At 39.9% G+C, this 17297-nt stretch overlaps 1 protein-coding gene across 5 annotated transcripts in view; it reads right to left on the bottom strand.

Annotated features, from left to right (window-relative positions):
- Window positions 1-427: 427 nt before the first annotated feature.
- Window positions 428-17297, bottom strand: part of fign (fidgetin) — a 51123-nt gene continuing 34253 nt past the window's right edge. For 4 of the 5 annotated variants that reach the window (XM_048535260.2, XM_048535261.2, XM_048535259.2 and 1 more), the window contains exon 2: window positions 428-7091. In XM_048535260.2, the coding sequence (XP_048391217.1) occupies window positions 4813-7083 (2271 nt within the window). In that variant the 5' untranslated portion in view covers window positions 7084-7091 and the 3' untranslated portion in view covers window positions 428-4812. Of the gene's footprint in view, window positions 7092-8497; window positions 8554-17297 lie in introns of those variants that run through there. The other variant, XM_048535262.2, reaches the window with a different exon arrangement.

Here is a 17297-nt window from a genome sequence, read left to right as displayed (position 1 = left end):
GTGCTATACTATTTATTAAACGGACAGGTCAAATAAACCTAAATGAACTAAGCATATGGGTCATTCTGGAGTGTGAATTTTGTTCAGTTTCTGCCTGTGTAGAAGTCACTTTCCAATTGCATGGAATTGTCATAGCAAGAGGTCAAAAGCTACACGACCATCTGTCAATAGGAATCTGTGAATGTTGTAAATGCACAAATGAGTATACACTTTTCCTTAGGAAATGGTTCTGAAGCAAGGTGACAGATACTACACAACAATCACCTGGGAAAATCTGAACCATTCGTGACATTTGGAAATGGAGAAGTTTTCAGTTCCCAAAAACAGCCAACTTTCCCCAGTTTTTTTTTATTGCATCACTTTCATGTGTATAAAGTAAATAGAAATCCACAACCTTTCATATTCAGAATTTTATTTGAGGTATGCTTGTTCTTTTCTGTTTCCATATTTAGTAGCATAGCCATATACAACAAATTGTACAATAGAGAAAACTTTTCATAAAAATATCTGCCTTGAACCACAAATTTTCTTTTAATGGTAACTACTTAAACTAGTTATTCTATATGAAAATTTACTCCAATAATTTCCCTGTGGTAGCAAGTAATTATGAAAAGAAAGATTCTATGTGGCTAGATAATATAATAGGATTCAGCACTGAACTTCCAGACGACAGTGCCTTACTACTTCCTAGGACTGAGATGCAGAGGTTTACAATGATACTGCACCAATGAGGACAAAATGCATTGCAACAATTTCAGGAACTCAGTCAAGACCTCCAGTTTAATTGTAAAGCAGTTTCCAATGCACATACATTCAACCATATAATGATCCCATCACATCAGCAACTGAAAAAAAAGTTTAAACCAGAAATGTTTAATTTACACAAATAATGTTCACAAATGATGTGAATTTATTAACTGACTTCTTTTTTCTTAATTAGGTGATACTGCGCAGCCTGAAAGATGGCAAAGTCTTTACACAGTGCAGTAAAGACGAATTTGGTTTCAGCAGATACAAAATAATATACGCATGTATTTTAAAACCTGCTGAAAATATTTATATTTTATGATACTGTATAGGACTTTTATGTCTTTAGACAGTTGTTTTCTTTAAAGATGTGAATTTAAGGATCAATTTTTAAAAAAATATTAGTACAATCCATAATTATTGTTCACATGATGGGCCAGAATTAAACATGACACACAAATTAATTGTAGCAGTTATTGCTACACAAAAAGGCATATACAGTAACAAACATCTTACAGAAATGATCTGGTCATGAGTATTATTTCCAGTCCAACTATATCACCAGTAGGTGTGCATTATCTACACGGCCACACTTTCCTAATGCTTCTATCATTTAGGTTGATAATACTGTTCAGTGTAATGACAGTCTTTCTGAGGTAGACTGTTCCAAGTTCAAGGACAAGTCTTTTATTTTACAAATGCATGACATTCAAAAAGGACATAAAATAATAAATACTACATGTACAATATGTAGCAATGAGGTAGAAATGGTTACAAAGAATGCAACAATGTTTGAATTTACAACAGATGTAGTCTAAACGAAAATTCTGAGTGGCTAAACTGCAAATAATTTTTTCAAGCTCTTTCACAATTGTAGCTTTATGATGTTAAAACAGGAATGATTGTGCTCAAAATACTTCAGTAGGACCATTTAAATGCTGAACATTCTGTTCTATTCTTTCGTTTTTCTCAGTCCCTCAGCATGGCTGACCCAAATGCCTACATTGTAGCTATCGTAAGGACTCGGATGTGCCATCCTTCCATTTCAAACTGAACTGCGTTTAACAATGCTGTGTATTGTGCTACACTACTAGTGTTACATTTACGAACGGAGAAGAATTTAGAATGACAGGCAATGACTGTGTGCTGTAACAGGAACAGCTGATTAGGATTGGGGAAGGAGGTAGAATGTGCCATTGTAATTAAATGCTGCCTATCTCTGTGCTATAAGGTGTTTGTGTAAAATTTAACAATGACTCAAAAACATAATACTGTACAGACTTTCGTTGCCTGACACACTCCAGCATCTCTGGCTGAATGACCTCCAGCACAACATTAAACCTATTTACACTTCAAGAGCATGAGTGCTGACTAAAGAGCTTTCACAAATAAAACTAATTTCGCATTCTGTTAATTAGTTTAGACGGTCAGAATTTAAATTACTGTTAGAAATATCGAGCTGTTAAGAAAATTCTGCTAACAAATAAATTCCACCCATGTAAGCTGATCATTTACTGCTCATAAATTGATAAATCAAAGAAAAATGTGTTCTAAAAGACATAAAATATTAAATTTATTTTGGGACAAACCAAATTATTTTTTCCACCAACAAGCCACAAACTTTGGTTTCCACGTTGCATTCAAAACAGATTAGAAAATGAAAAAAAAACGCATGTGGAAAACCAGTGATAATTGTATCAGTTTAATAGCTGCAGTCTGATGGCATGCAGTAGTTAAAATGCTATTTTTTTCTTCAAAAACGAAAGTCTATTTGGATATAACATGGAAGTCACATTAGGATAGAATGGTCCACAGCACTGATGTCTGGGTCCTTTCATTTTAATCTACAAATAATCCAAGCTAAAGAAAATACTGCAAACCATTATTGGGTGTTCCAATTGGTGGGTTTGCTGGAATTATTGAATTAAGTTTCACTTTATCATTTCCAATAAATGCATCAAGACTGAAATAAAAATCTAGTTTGAAAGCAGACACCAAAATTAATGGCTAACCTAAAGACAACAAAAAGGGTCAGCACAGTGCATTGGCAAACTTTAAGAGAAATATTGATTTTAGACTGTAGCATGTTTAAAAAAAACTGTGAGAAGGATACTCTGAAATTCTAATTAAAATGAGCCTTTTTCACAAAAATAATACATGGGGCAAAACCTAAATTCTTTATCTTCTAGTTTGGCATTTTCAGTGCAGATTATTTTTTTTTTAAAATGCTTTTAAACTTACATTATTTAATGGCAACACAAAGTACCAGTGCTTTGCAACAGTTCTTTAACTGTATAAAATAAAGAATTGGAAAAAAACGATACATTCAGCAGCGAGCGAGACTGTTTTGCTCATGCAGTCACAAGCTTTGGGGCAGCTGCAGCCTAAGCTACTCCTGTTCAGAGACATTACCCAACATCAATCAGCTGTCAAAAACAAAAAGTTGCACATAAAGCATTAAAGGATAAAAAGAAAGACAACACAGGAGGGGTGATAAAAATGCCACACATGCCAGCTAATAGTTGTTCCAGAAAGAACACTCTACAGAATGTATGGCTGAAGGAGGGAGAAACGTGAAGCTCACTTGAGGGAAAATTAGCAGCTCACAGAAACTTGTTCTGCAGGTTAGCATACCAAAGTGTAATCTGACTTCAAAAAACCCTCTAATAATCTGCTTTCAGAGAGAATATAACAAAACTGAGGTAGAACAGAAAGCAGGACACTTCCTCCTTGGGCACATCTATGAGGAATGGTAGTTAAATTAATCTGAAACTGAACATAAAAGTTTTCAGTGTACTGAAAATCTTCCACTCATTTTCATGCGTAGCTACTGCTTATCCAGCAGCTAGCCAACTGCCTGCCACATGTAGTAGCTCTGTGACCCATGACCTTCCAACTTTGACATATAATGAACCCTTCCCCACCCCCATCTCAATAACCTAGAAGCTACAACTGTAACCAGTCGGTAGTGGCTTGAAGGTCAACAGTCATAGTTCACAGCTAAGTGTGCCTTTCAGATAGTAGTGAACCACTAAATAAAGAATATGAAAAATTATTTCCCCAAATACTTAATAATTAAAGTGGCTTTCAATTGACATGTGCACCTCCTGACTGGGTACTGTAAGATCACAAACATTATTGTCAGTTGCTAAAGTTCACTACGATAAAGAGGAGCTTGGGCTGAATTTACCCCCAAGTTGGAAAGCAATCGCTTTCACAATAAGGATTCATCCTTCTGTTTAAGCCTGGAACAGGTAAACAGTGTACAAGGTTCTGACGGACCACTTCAGAATAAACCTGGATACATTCAAAGTCATCTCCTCGCTATATTTTTTTTGAGGTAAACATACAGTAATATTAGTAATGAGAAACCCAGCCTATGACTCCCAGCAGTACATAGTGCTTTCAACACATTCCTTTGAGGTACAAATCACAATCACTTTCCTGAGTATTTGCGGACAGAACATTAAAAGAACTGAACTGCTAAAATTAAGGTCCAGATTATCAATACCCTGCTTAACTGTTTGCAGGTGATACTGCAGAACAGACAGGATTGAGGAATACTGTTGTCCTAAGAATGGCAAAAGCTGGCTAGCCACCTCCTATTACAACTGTTGATTTCTCAATAAACATTTAGTTCAAAACTGTTTAAAGTTAAAGCTCTTGTATTAGCACATGCCACCTACTGAATTGTGAGGCAAACAAAAAAATAAAGCACCACTTCAGGCACTTGACAGCAACTGAATCTCAAGAACAGCAGAATGGAATCAACACAGAGGGCTCCTGTCCTTTGAAAACAACCCACTTTTCTCTGCACCTTGGTGAGCGTCGTCTTGGTTGAGCAGAACTAAACATCAACATAAGCTTTTCCATATACAGCTTACATTTGAGTAGCTCTGACATTTTGCGCTCTTCCTTCAAGTTTACCCTGACTCTCAGTCATATGCCAAGGTCACTGTTGTCTCCTTAGTACCTTTTTCAACTGTAATACTACTGAAAAAGGGGTTTCTAATCCCTATGTAGCACATTACTGTGACCAATGATCACTGCATATTCACAAGCTTATCATTGGCTGCAGCCAAACATTTTGTTCCACTCAACATACACATCCAGCTCTTTCTGGGAAATGCTTGGCTGGATCTTGCAAAAAGCATTATCAAAATCCTGGTATGTGATTGGCCTTAACTGATTAGGCATGATGGCTGAAAGGTCTGTGCCCTGCATTGCATGGAGAGCACCTACCATTGCTTCCTGACACAGTCGAACCACATCCAAGCCAGAGAAGCTCTCAGTACGCTGCACAATCAGTGCAATCTCCTTGTCACTGAGGCAGTAGTTGTGCTGTGAGAGCAAGTGTATTACCATCTGGTGCCTTGCTGTACTGTCAGGCAATGGGATTAAAAGTCGTTTCATAAAGTATCTGCGACCAGCTTCATCTATTTCTTCTGGTTTACTGGTGGAGCAAATTACCACAACCTGATCCTCCACAGAGGTCACTGAAGTGTCCAACTGCATGAGAAGCTCTGTTTTAATACGACTGATGGGACTGGGTTCTTCATTCACTTGTGATGAAAGAAGCAAATCAACTTCACTGATGAAAATGACAGCGGGCTGACGACAGCGTGCCACAAGGAAAGAGGCCTGAATGATCTTGTCACCTTCCCCCAGCCATTTTGAAATAAGTGCTGAGCCATTAATTCGGAAGAAGGTGGCGCCCAGCTGACTAGCTATGCACCTGCCCAATAGCATTTTGCCTGTTCCTTGAGGACCGAAGAAAAGGATGCTTCTAGGTAGAGCGCTGAGTCCGGTGAAAACATCAGGCCTCAGTATGGGCCATAAAACTTCCTCCTTTATGGATGCCTTAGCCATTTCAAGGCCTGCTATATCACTCCAGTCTATTGGAGGCCCTTGGTTTATAATTTCATTGGTTACAAGTTCGATGAGGTGTGAGTCAGTGTTCTTCAACTGTTCATCAGCTGGCCGGTTCGATGAGGTAGCTGCGCGAATGCCTGGGCCCTGGATTGAATGCGGGAGGAGTTGCCTGTGCTCATCACTACGTTCATTCATCACCGGCGAGGTGAATTTGCTGAAAGATTCGGTGGATCTTGATGGTCCCAAGGAATTTTTACCAGCACTGTACGAAGGGGGTGTGAGGGCCCTGTTTGACTGGCTGCTGAATTTTCTTTGCTGATCGGTGACTATCAGCTGTTTTGTTGGTTTAAATGCAAGAGGTGCTGACTCAGCACTCCTGTCAAACCCATTTCCTCTGTTTGAGTTTGAAATGCTATTATCTGGCATTCTGTACATTGGGCTCTGCGCAGTCCGCTGTTGTCCGTAACTGTAATTTCCATAGCTAGGGTCCATTTCTCCCTGCCCAGCCATGTAGAAAGCTTTTCTTTTCAGAGAATTGGCTGAGCTGTTACTAAGTGGTGATGGAGCAATTGGTGGTAAGCCATGACTCTGGTAGCTGTAGCCTGGTACAGTGGTTGGAGGGAGAGGAGTTGGAGCAGCAATGCCCGATGGCAGATAAGCAGAGGGAGGCGGGGCTGCACCAGGACTGTAGCCAGGGCCGACTGGAGTCTGTGGGGGGTAGCCTGCAGAGGGATAATTATACACAGTGCCAGAAATATTGGAGGAACCTGTACTATAGCCTGGGACTAAGGAAGGAGGTGGAGGGGGTGGAGGAGGAGGGGGAGGCTGAAGAAGGCCGGAGCTGTGCAAAGGTGATGGATGAGGTGATGGAAGTGCTGGAGCTGACTGACTGCTGTAACTTGAATGCAGATAAGAGCCATTGTAAGCTGTGGCATATTCCTGAGAAGCACCAACTGGTGGGAGCCCAGAATGGAGACTGCCACAGGTACTGGTGGAGTAACTTGGTTCTGGCAGATTGCTGGCTACTCCAGGAGAGGTTCCTATATTTCCAGAAGCATCTGTAGGTGGAAGGGTAGTGGTCACTCCTGATTTACTTGCAGTTATGACGTCTGGAACACAGCTCATAGGATACACACCTTCAGAGTTCAGCGAGGACTGCCAAGGCTCACCTTCATTTTTCCGCCCATTAACCAGTCCTGGTGGCCCCTCCGAGTAGCTGCTCAAGATAGATCGCTCAGTGGGGCCTTCTAAAATTCCAGAGTATTTCTCTGCATATTTTTTCAGCAGGTTTGAGGCAGTCAGTGCAGAGATATCATCGTTGGCCCAGGCATACTGATAAGTACGTTGCAGATGGCCTCTGAACACATCTGCTTTGTGGGCTGGTGAACGGGTCGTGGAGGAAATGTCAAAGTGCTGTTCCGGCCACTGGCTCAGAGGCTGGGCATGCTCTGGCGTCCACTGCATCTTCAAGCCTGCAAAAGATAAGATTTTAATCCGTTAAAAACTGACACTTCAAATGCTGGCTAACCTACTGTGACACTGAGTGTTTACATGAATTGACACTGCGACTTAATGGACTTCGAGACTACTGACTTCTTACTGTCAGCAATGTCTCAGTAAGTATTTAATTTCTTTTATTTATCTTAAAACCTTATTTACTCAAGCTAAAGATTAATAGTCACATTTCTGCATGTACAGCAGGCAAGAAGTCTCATTGTAAAAAAAAACCTCTTTCTAAACGCCAGCCACCTTGTGATGAGGACTAAAATCAAGAATGTCCAATCATGCCACCAGCTTCCATTCTTCACCACAGGCTCGATGATTGGCAGGTACTTGAAGATGAAGGTCAGCAGCACAAGTACACAAACTGCGTGACTGAAACCAAATCCCAATTGGAAAAAGTTGCATCTCTTCAGGAGGGATTTAACAAAGGAATATTTTTTTTTATGGTAACCTTCGTCAACTTCTGCCTACATGAGAATGAATAACCTGGATACTAGTCACTTTTAAATTGCATCTAGCTTTAAACAACTTTATATTTGAACAACCTTTTTACATGATATAATATATTTACATCAAACAATTGCAATTCAAGTGTCATTAGCTAATGATTGTTGTGTAGTCCAAATCTAGCCTATCATAACGATTGTATATATAACAATGCAAAATCGTTGTGGCAAATTGGAATACAAGGCTAACATTACATTTGTCTTTTTAATTTGTAAAAACAAATCTCATTACTCCATTCCACAACAGACTCTATGACTGAACAGATTTCAGAGATACTGCATTTGCTGGTTGCTTCTCAGTACAGTTTCCGTTTTCTTTTTTAATATAAAAAATGAGACACAGCTGACATATCACTTCTAGGATACCTTTCTGATTTTATACTGAACACCTAGTTAGTGCGGTATAATGCACCCTGTGCAGAACAATATGACACAGACATTTCAGGTCATTCTATAATCCAACTCTCATCTGAGTGGTCTGAGACAGTTTCAAATCTGCTTCACAGAGTGCAGCAAAGCAATCTCCCAGGCAGCGCTCCATCGCTTTCATCACACAAAGCCTACAACTCGGCATGAATTACAACTGGCCCTTTTGCTTCTTAGTCCTGTTGTCGAAGCTCTGAAAAAACAAGCGTCACTTGTCTGCCAGTCCTCTTTCTTTAGCAGCCTTCAGGGTACAAAAGGCACTGGGTAGCCTAATCCTGCCGTTCTCACACAAACTCAAACACTATTTATCAAGCTGAGCAGAGATATTTAAAGTTACATTATATCTGTGACAATCTGTGGCATGTTAGATTGCATTTCCCCAAATCTCAAATACATAGAGAGACACTAAGTGGAAGCATCAGCTAACTCTGTCCAAGTCTTACCTGAGCATGGTACACATTAGTGTTTTGGTGCAGCTGTATCAACAGGCTTCCTTAATCTTGATCATATTACAAAAAGTGATTTTTCACAAACAGTCCAGTACCCTCTGGCACAGATTCTGTGATAAGGGGGAGGCCCAGTTGAATTGAAGCATCTGTGGCACTGCTCCACTCTTGAGTTATTACTGTCTTTTTTTTAAAAACAGCTCCCACCCCCTTCCTCATCTCCTCCCCCTCTTTAGCTGTTCACAGCCTGGTTGAGGCATCAGATGCGACTGCTGTAGCCTTGTTCCACTAAACAAATGCAACATACTGTTTGCCTGGTAACAGAACAGCATGTCGATTCCCATCTGACACCCTCTCTGGCATTAGCAAACCATTGCACGAGACATCGGGAGCTAATTAACAGGATGATGCTTTGCTAATTGTGTTAATTTACAGGGTTTAATTCAAAGAAAATCACAATATAGCTGGCACCTTTGTCATGGTTCCAATTTACCACTGAAGAAATGTATGAAAATGCGAACGTTGAAAATGCTCTCTGACTGAAAAAAATGCAAGAATCAGTAGGGAGGGAATAGAAGACCAGTATTTCAGGGCAGTGAGGTTAAAACAATATCATTTCCAACCATTAAAAGTTACAAAGAAAGAAACATACTGAAATTAAAGTTTCAATATTTGCCATTTTAAATGTGACAATATTCTAAATATAGCACTTTTACACTAAACATCAGTTTTAATTTTGACGCTAGAACCTGAAACCATTGCGAGTTTGGAACAATAACCAGCTTAAATGTCAGCGATTTTGTTAAAGTAATTTTGTTGGCAATACTTCTTGAATTTTAATGTACCATAGCCATTGGAAAATCTCTCCTTAAACAAATCCCTAAACAGAATACAAACTTCAGTTTCAATTTTGTCAACATCTCGAGCACTTTCTATGTAATTAATACTTGCAAATAAATAATTAGAAACAGTCACAGTTCACTATTAGCCATGTTGCCTGCCAAAATTTGTTTCATGATTCTCATGGTCCACATCATCAAATCATTGCTATTTTATGTCATGACCAACAGACTTCTTTAAGTTGAAATCTGAATCTTTAGCACATCAGCAAATACTCACTTGGTCATGGGGCTTATAAATGGGTGTTACAAGTTAGGCAGACAGCATCCAACAAAGTTAGCTAATTGATCAAAACTGAATGCAAAAATACCGCACCTTTTCTTCTTTCTGCTAGAAGGAAGGTTCTCCGCAATTATTTGCCAAGCCATAACAAAGTGCCATGATTTCAACAATTAATAGGATGAGGAAGGAGGCTTCAAATCTGTCAGATGAAATGGTGACCAAACCCTGTGCCATTGGCATTAATCTGATCTGTGGCTTCACCAACCCACCTCTACCTCAATTTTAATAAAGAAGAATGTAACTGGAAGTTGCATTCTTACGCTAATAGATGCTAATTTAAATTCAGGCAGAAGAGCATTCCTTTTAAATCACACTTTCACACCTTGCATTTGCAGATTACATTACATCTTGGAGCAAATTACTTAATTTCTATTCCTTTACATTTGCATAAAGAGGCACCTCCAACAATCACAGAAGCCTTTCTCTGTAAATGTGTGTTTATAGCAGGTACAATTGCAATCCCACAACATCAAACTCTAAATGAAATGGAAACAGAAAATTAAACGAAGCACAATGACTGACTTGAAACTATTCAACCATAGCTTGAACCAAAGCTGACGGGCTCTGCCCATTCTCTGCGGATATGGACAAAGCATAACTGTTTGCAAGTCTAGCTTCACTGCAAACATTTCAAGTTATGGACACAAGTATTACCCATGTGCAAAATTCTCTCCTTCACATCAGTGAGACTATAAACATTTAAACAAACAAAGGGGTAGCCAAGTGGTCTGTGGTGGAGGCACTGGTGGATTATTAATTTAGTGTTGGACTCTATTCTTGTCGCGTGCATACTCCCAAATCATCCCAAGACAGTCAACTGTTGGAATTGATTTCTGAGCTTCTGGCAGCATGAGAGCAGCCTCTCAGCTCATGTAAAAGAATCCAGAAACTAACGACGCATGCTGCACTGCGTTCTGCACAAGAGGAGCAAAGTTCATTCTGCAGCAGGAAAAGCAGAGGCCTGTTGTCGGAAGGAGAACCCTAGTTATTGCTGGGTGGGACTGGGTGCTGAATTCCTTTTTGAGGAGGGTGTCGAGGTTCAGGTTGAATATCTAATATTGCATGCAAAAATAAACTGTCAGCTCTGTGTGCACCGTTCCAGTAAGCAGGCTATTTATTCTCTTTCCTTACAGCTACTTCTTGCCATGAATATCAAACGCACAAATACACAAAACAAAAACCACATTTCTGCTGTTAGTTTGAAGAAGAACTGTGTAGAAAGTCTACAGCACCATTTTTGGTACACTTTGATTACACAACATCCCAATAATGAAATAGTTTCTGACTGGCTCGAGGGCCTCGGCTCACATTCCACTGATTAGCACCTCAAAAGGCTCAAAAAGAATGCACTTTTGTATAATTTAACGGCGCTTGGTGGTCGAGCTTTCTGCACAATGATAAAAACCTACAACATTTTACAGCACATTCTTTATGCTTTGTTAATGCCAATCTCCAGCAAAGCATGCAAAAATTAGCCGCAAAGTTAACTTTTCAAAAAAAAACATTCACGATGGGCTGTAAGAATTTCCTGTATTACAGTGAGCAATGTTTAGAATTGTTTTCTAGGATTAACAAGCATTTTTCTTGCAAACTCAAAGTAATATTTTCACTACCTTGGCTCAGAGAGCAAACAACACAAAGCTGACCTTATTTAGTACCATTAATCTCTGTATTCTTTGCTGTTTTTAAGCAAACATGACTGTGCCTCCAATATCTCCATCCAATTTCCCACCACGTAAATTGGACTGCCGTTTGCACAATTCACTATTCATTATGAAACAGCTGAAAGGAAACACAGAGGTGGCTGTTCTTGTGATGCCTTGTAGCTGGATTCCACCACATCAAAAAAGAATTTTATGCTAGGGTAGCACAGTAATTGAAATTCATTCTCATCAGACTCATTACTGCTTTCATCGATTTACAATACTAAAGATGCTTATTAAGTAACTATGTTCAATAAACCACCATGTTAAAAAAAAATGTAACAAGTTCTTAACAGCCAATTTTCACCACGATTATGAATGTTAAACTGCTATGTAATAAACAGATTGCAAAACAGTGCTGTCATGAAACTGAAGTTTCATTGTCTAGTCTTGTTTTCTTAACTACAATATAGGCTTAATGGTGAATTAGCACTTAATTTAAAAAAATGTAGATAATACTAAGAATTATTTAAAATGTATTACAGTGCCATTAAAGACAGAATTAAAAACACTTATTAGAACTGTGTACAGAATAGAAAATACAATGTTGTTTAATGAGTGTCTTAATGAATGTCTGTGTATCCACCCCAACTGACCACCATCTTGGAAGTATTATAAGTAAACAATAACGATAATTATGCTTGTTGGACAAGTATTTACAATGAGCAGATAAATGAGTACAATCTATCCTAACCGAGGTAAATAGCAGTCACATTTTCCCACCAGTTGGAAAGGATGTGTTTTAGATTGCGGGATTGTAAATAGACTCTCACTACACAGGTTAAAATGACAATATTTCTTATGTGGTAATTTAATTGACGTTATCAGTCAATCAGCACAATTAATACAAAACCATATAGCACTGCATTTTGGTTGACATCTTTCACTCAGTTACTTGGGAATATTGTGTCCATATCAAGCATAATCTCAGCTAATGTGTATTGAGCATGATAAAATATCTAAACTACTGATCATCAGGTTTAACAAGGAAATAGCCTGCATCTACCCTTAAGCACTCCTTTGACAAAAAGCAACATTTATAATTCACTGTACTTCCTGAGATTTTGTATCAGATGTAAACTCCCCAACTAGAGGTCAAGGTCCAAATTAACAGGAATTTCTGATCTGTGCATTGTTTGAAAGGGGTTTCAATAGGCCCAAAATACGAAGCATTCTTGTACAGTCAGCTTTTGAATACATCCAAATGAGCCTAGTAAGCAACCAAACAGATAAAATGATGGAACAAGAATAGAAATGAAAAGAAATAAAATAATTGGATTGTCTGCTTACATAAACCAGTCCCAATATCACAAAAAACACTGACACATCGCTGGTATATTTATTGCACAGACAGATAGAATCATCTGCTAGCGGTGATTCTGGTGGGCACGGCTCATGCTAGGTGTTGCTAATAAATCCACCATCTCAGACACTCAAAGACAGCAGTGCGCACAATTTCATGTTACCAACTGGTATCCCATGCTGCCTTGAGACTTGCAGCTTAGATCAAAGAAAAATTATGTTTTGATACTACACAATACAGTGTAGAATCTACAACTGTTAAACTAAGGAAATGAATAAAATGATTAGAAAGCATGGTCGGTATTTTGTGGAACTAGGAGAATAACCACAGGACTGTTATTCAAGGAGTCACTACATAATGAGCCTTGAAGAATGCTTATTCGTTATTTCAGAAGTTGTAACTTCTACCGGGATACAGTTTTATAGATGTCAGTAACATCCACTGCTTTGCCCAAGCAGTTACTCTTGATGTGTGAACATGTATTGCAAATGTCACAAACTATTCAACCATAAAGGCCCCACAGCTAAACCTAATCCTATCCTCAAGTGCACATTTTTTCAGCACGGATCCTTGAGTAGCAATCAGGAACGCTGATTTTTCTTTCCCTTGCCCAAGGACACTGAATCCAATTCCAGCACCTTAATGTCATCCCAGCTCTGCTCAGCTAACTCAGCATCTATCAAGAGGTATTAGGAAGGGTGACAAAAGTTCGTTCAAAGACATGTGATGAAGGCTATTTTTGAGAAAGAAAATAGAATGATGACCATTATTTATTTGTTACAAGCTTATTAACTCCCATCTTACTGCCAAAGAGGATTACTCCAGCTCCTTTTCTCTATCCTATCTGGTCTCGATGACAGGTATGACCTTTTTCTCCCCACTTCAAGTGAAGATTCACCCCGCTTCCATCCATCCTACCACTGTGGTTAACATGGCCCTCATCAACGTCCATTCATTTCCCATACGTTTACTTGCAACACTCCAATCCCACCTCCAAAACATACAGTACAGTCTCCCTTTGTCTTCATCTCTTAAGTTACCAATCTCATGTTCTACAAATCCTCTGCTATGTCTCACATGATGCCACCAGCAAACACATCATCTCCTTCCTGCCCCCACAACTCCCACTTATCTTTCATCATTAGAAGAGACTAATTTGTTAGTGATTCCCTTACCCCTCATCAAACCCTTGTGGGGAGGCAGTGGCATGATAGTAATTTTACTGGATTAGTAATCTAGAATCCATGACTATAATGGTCTGGGGTCATGAGTTTGAGTCCCACCACAACAGATGGTGAAATTTGAATTCAAGCAAAATCAAAAGCAAAATTTTGATTTAGTTCTAAGGGCAAATGTCAACTGTGGTAAACTCCCATCTAGTTCACTGATGGCCTTTAAGGAAAGCAATGTCATCTCTACTTGATCTAGCCCACATGTGACTCCACAGTCACATCAATATGGTTGACACTTAACTGCCCTCTGAAATGTTCTAGCAAGCATTCAGCTCACGGGTAATAAATGCTGGCCCAGTCCATAATACCCATATCCCATGATGGAAAATATATACACAGTATATATAAGAAAATCACTTCAACATGCCTTTTTCCTTTCCATGGTAGTTTTCCATGCAAGCACTGGTGAAAGGGCTCATGGCGCAGTGGCATCTCTGGGCCAGAAGGCCCAGGTTTCAAGTCACAACTACTCCAGGAGGTGGGAGCTAACATCCCTCAACAGATTGACTGGAAAATATCTCCAAGGGGAGGTGATGGAATACCTTTTCCTTCCATTTTGTCCTTTGTCTAAGGCCTCAAACATCATTCCAGGTGAAATAATGATTTGATTGTACTTTCTTTTTAAAAAAGTGTTGTGTGCTGTATTTACTATTTGCAGTATGATCTACTCTATACTGGATCAAACACATTAGATTATCATTTATAACTTTGTAGAACACATTCAATCCGCCTATAAGCTTGGCCCTTAGCTTCCAGTTGGCAGTCTTTTTAATTCATGTCACTACTCCCACTCAGATCTTCCTATCCTCCGTTTCCTACACATCCTCACTGAGGCTCAACAGAAGCTCCAAGAATAGGTGAGGCACAGTACAGCCTTCCATTCTCAACTTCAAATTCAACCATTTTAATTCATAAGCTCTGCTCCCCTTTTTGTTTGGATGGCAATCGGTGATAGATTTTTCTGCTTTCCCATTTACACTTGCTACAGACATTTCTTTGCTTCTTTACTTGCCCCATTAGAATCTGCTTTTGCCTCACAACACGTAAAGTCTCATGCCTTCAGATCACCCCAAACTTTCCCATTTGCTTTTCCCACCCCTTCCCACTTTCCCTGTCTCTGCACTTACTCAAAACCTATTACATCACTGGCATTCTTTCAGTTCTGATGAAAATTGTTTCCCTCTTGCTGACTGGCATGCCTGCTATGTATTTCCAGCATCCACAGTATTTTGTTCCTGCTTTGAGAGACAAGAGGATTTGAAAAAAAGAAAGAGATCAGACTTGCTCTTATTAAATTCTTTTCATGACCACTGGAAGTCTCAAAGCACTTTAAAACCAATGAAGCATTTCTGAACTAGTGTGATCACTACTGTAATAAGGAAACATTGCTGTACTATAATATCTATGGAAGGAATGCTGGAACATAGGGTCTAGACAGTTGAAGGCATGGTTGTGAATGATGGAGCAAAAGGAGGGCAATGTTTATGGGAGAGGGTGATGTTGTGCAGGAAAGGAGAAGAGCAGGAAAGAGCTGAAACCTGTGATGAGCAATGGAAGGGAGACTGCAGGAAAGCAGTATAGGTGACAAATTTGTGCAGCCAGTGAGTTGAATTAAGGGTGGAAGTGATGGTAGGATGAGGAAGCCGGCATTCTTATTGCTAGAGAAAATATGAGACAGAGATTAGCTCCAGAGACTCTGTTTGCAAGCAGTCTGAGTCAGCTTCATCGGTGACCAAGAAAAAGAGGAACACGTTCACAACGGTAAAGAGTTTGAGTTATGTGGAAAAGACAGTTGGCTGAATTCTCCCATTTCTGACCGAATATTTTCTCCAATAAGAATCATGGCACCACATGTGCCACAGCCCGTGATTTTCCTCATCAATCTGCTTTTCAGCTGGACGCTAAAGGCCCCTCCAGTACCCGTGTCAGGAGAGGCATAGGTACTTGCTGCTGTTCACACCTTACAACGATCACACCACTAGCACCATATTTACAATCACAGCTACTTCAGATGCAGACGCCATGACCTGTAATTCACACTATTGTCCCACACTGTTTTCCTGAAGGATTTGCAAATTAACTCCTCAGTTCACCTACGGGGACCTGGAGGTGCTGGTAGACACTGTGGTGGAAAGGTGGGGAGAGCTTATTCCTGCTGATTGGCAAAGGAGGTCACACCACAAGAATCAGCCAGCTTGGACCAAGACAGTGCCCCAACTCAGTGCACTGTCTTGGGTAAAATGCAATGCACAGCACTGCAGGCAGAAGTCAATGACCTGCTGCACTTCACAAAAGTAAGTGTCACCAGCTTCACTCTACTACCTCACATTCAAAGGACCACCACTGTCTCAGGCTGTGCCACTGTAAACTCATTTCACCAGGGCTCATGGACTATAACTCTCATTATTCCATGCCTTTTGACAACTCAATGGCTTTCACCCACCTCAAATTCCCAAGTTACCCTTCTTGCCATCTGATGCTTTCCATTCACTCATCAGGAATACTTTATCACATCTCCTGCTCAAGAATCACCGACAGCTGATGTTCCATTATGCTAACTCCCCCCCCCCCTGTTATTTCCTGGCAGAAAACAACTGGCCCACCAGCTCGAATGGAATTGGATGTTTCCCTTGACAAGCTGAGACAAAGTTTTATTTGGAAACAGCTTTGATGCAATGTATAAAATTGCCTTCATTAACTTTCATGCAAGTCACCTTCTTGAACCCATTAAGGACTGCCGCCCTTTCATTTTAAGGCATGACCAATCACTTAAGGCACATGGAGTGTATTTACTTATTACGGTGCAGGCACACGCTATAAGTTTAACATTGATGTAGAATGGTGTCATTCAGTAATATGCCCACGTTTTGCTATTCAGTGCTCTGGACTGCAACAAGTTGCCCGTCTTACCCTCTACAGTTTTTAAAAAAAAAGCTTGCCATAGAGGCTGCTAGCCTCAAAGTATACTCAAAGTGTGAGAGCAGTAAGAATGATGGCTAAGATCCACAGGATTCATAAGATGAGTGTTTGCCTCTGCAGTTCAAGTGATCTAGCAGAAGCATCCAAATCTCAAGTGTTTGTGAGTTGCAAAGTGAAGTCACGAAGGAATGCCACTGTGTTAGAGTGGGTCAGAAAGCTACTGCAATGATGCGGTGAGGGCACTGGTTTGGCAATGACCACTTACTTTGATGAAGGATGTAACAGCAGAGTGTCCTGGAGCATACTGGCACATTATTGTGAAGACAGAGTTAACGTAAGGTTTGGAAAAGTGAGCAGTGAACTACTGCCACCAGGTTAACAAAATGTGAGGCTGGATGAACACAGCAGGCCAAGCAGCATCTCAGGAGCACAAAAGCTGACGTTTCGGGCCTAGACCC

The sequence above is a fragment of the Stegostoma tigrinum genome, chromosome 7 (assembly GCF_030684315.1).
Source record: "Stegostoma tigrinum isolate sSteTig4 chromosome 7, sSteTig4.hap1, whole genome shotgun sequence".
NCBI classification, from domain to species: Eukaryota; Metazoa; Chordata; class Chondrichthyes; order Orectolobiformes; family Stegostomatidae; genus Stegostoma; species Stegostoma tigrinum.
The sequence above is the reverse complement of the archived record's forward strand: the minus strand, read 5'-3'. Positions and strand labels throughout refer to the sequence as shown.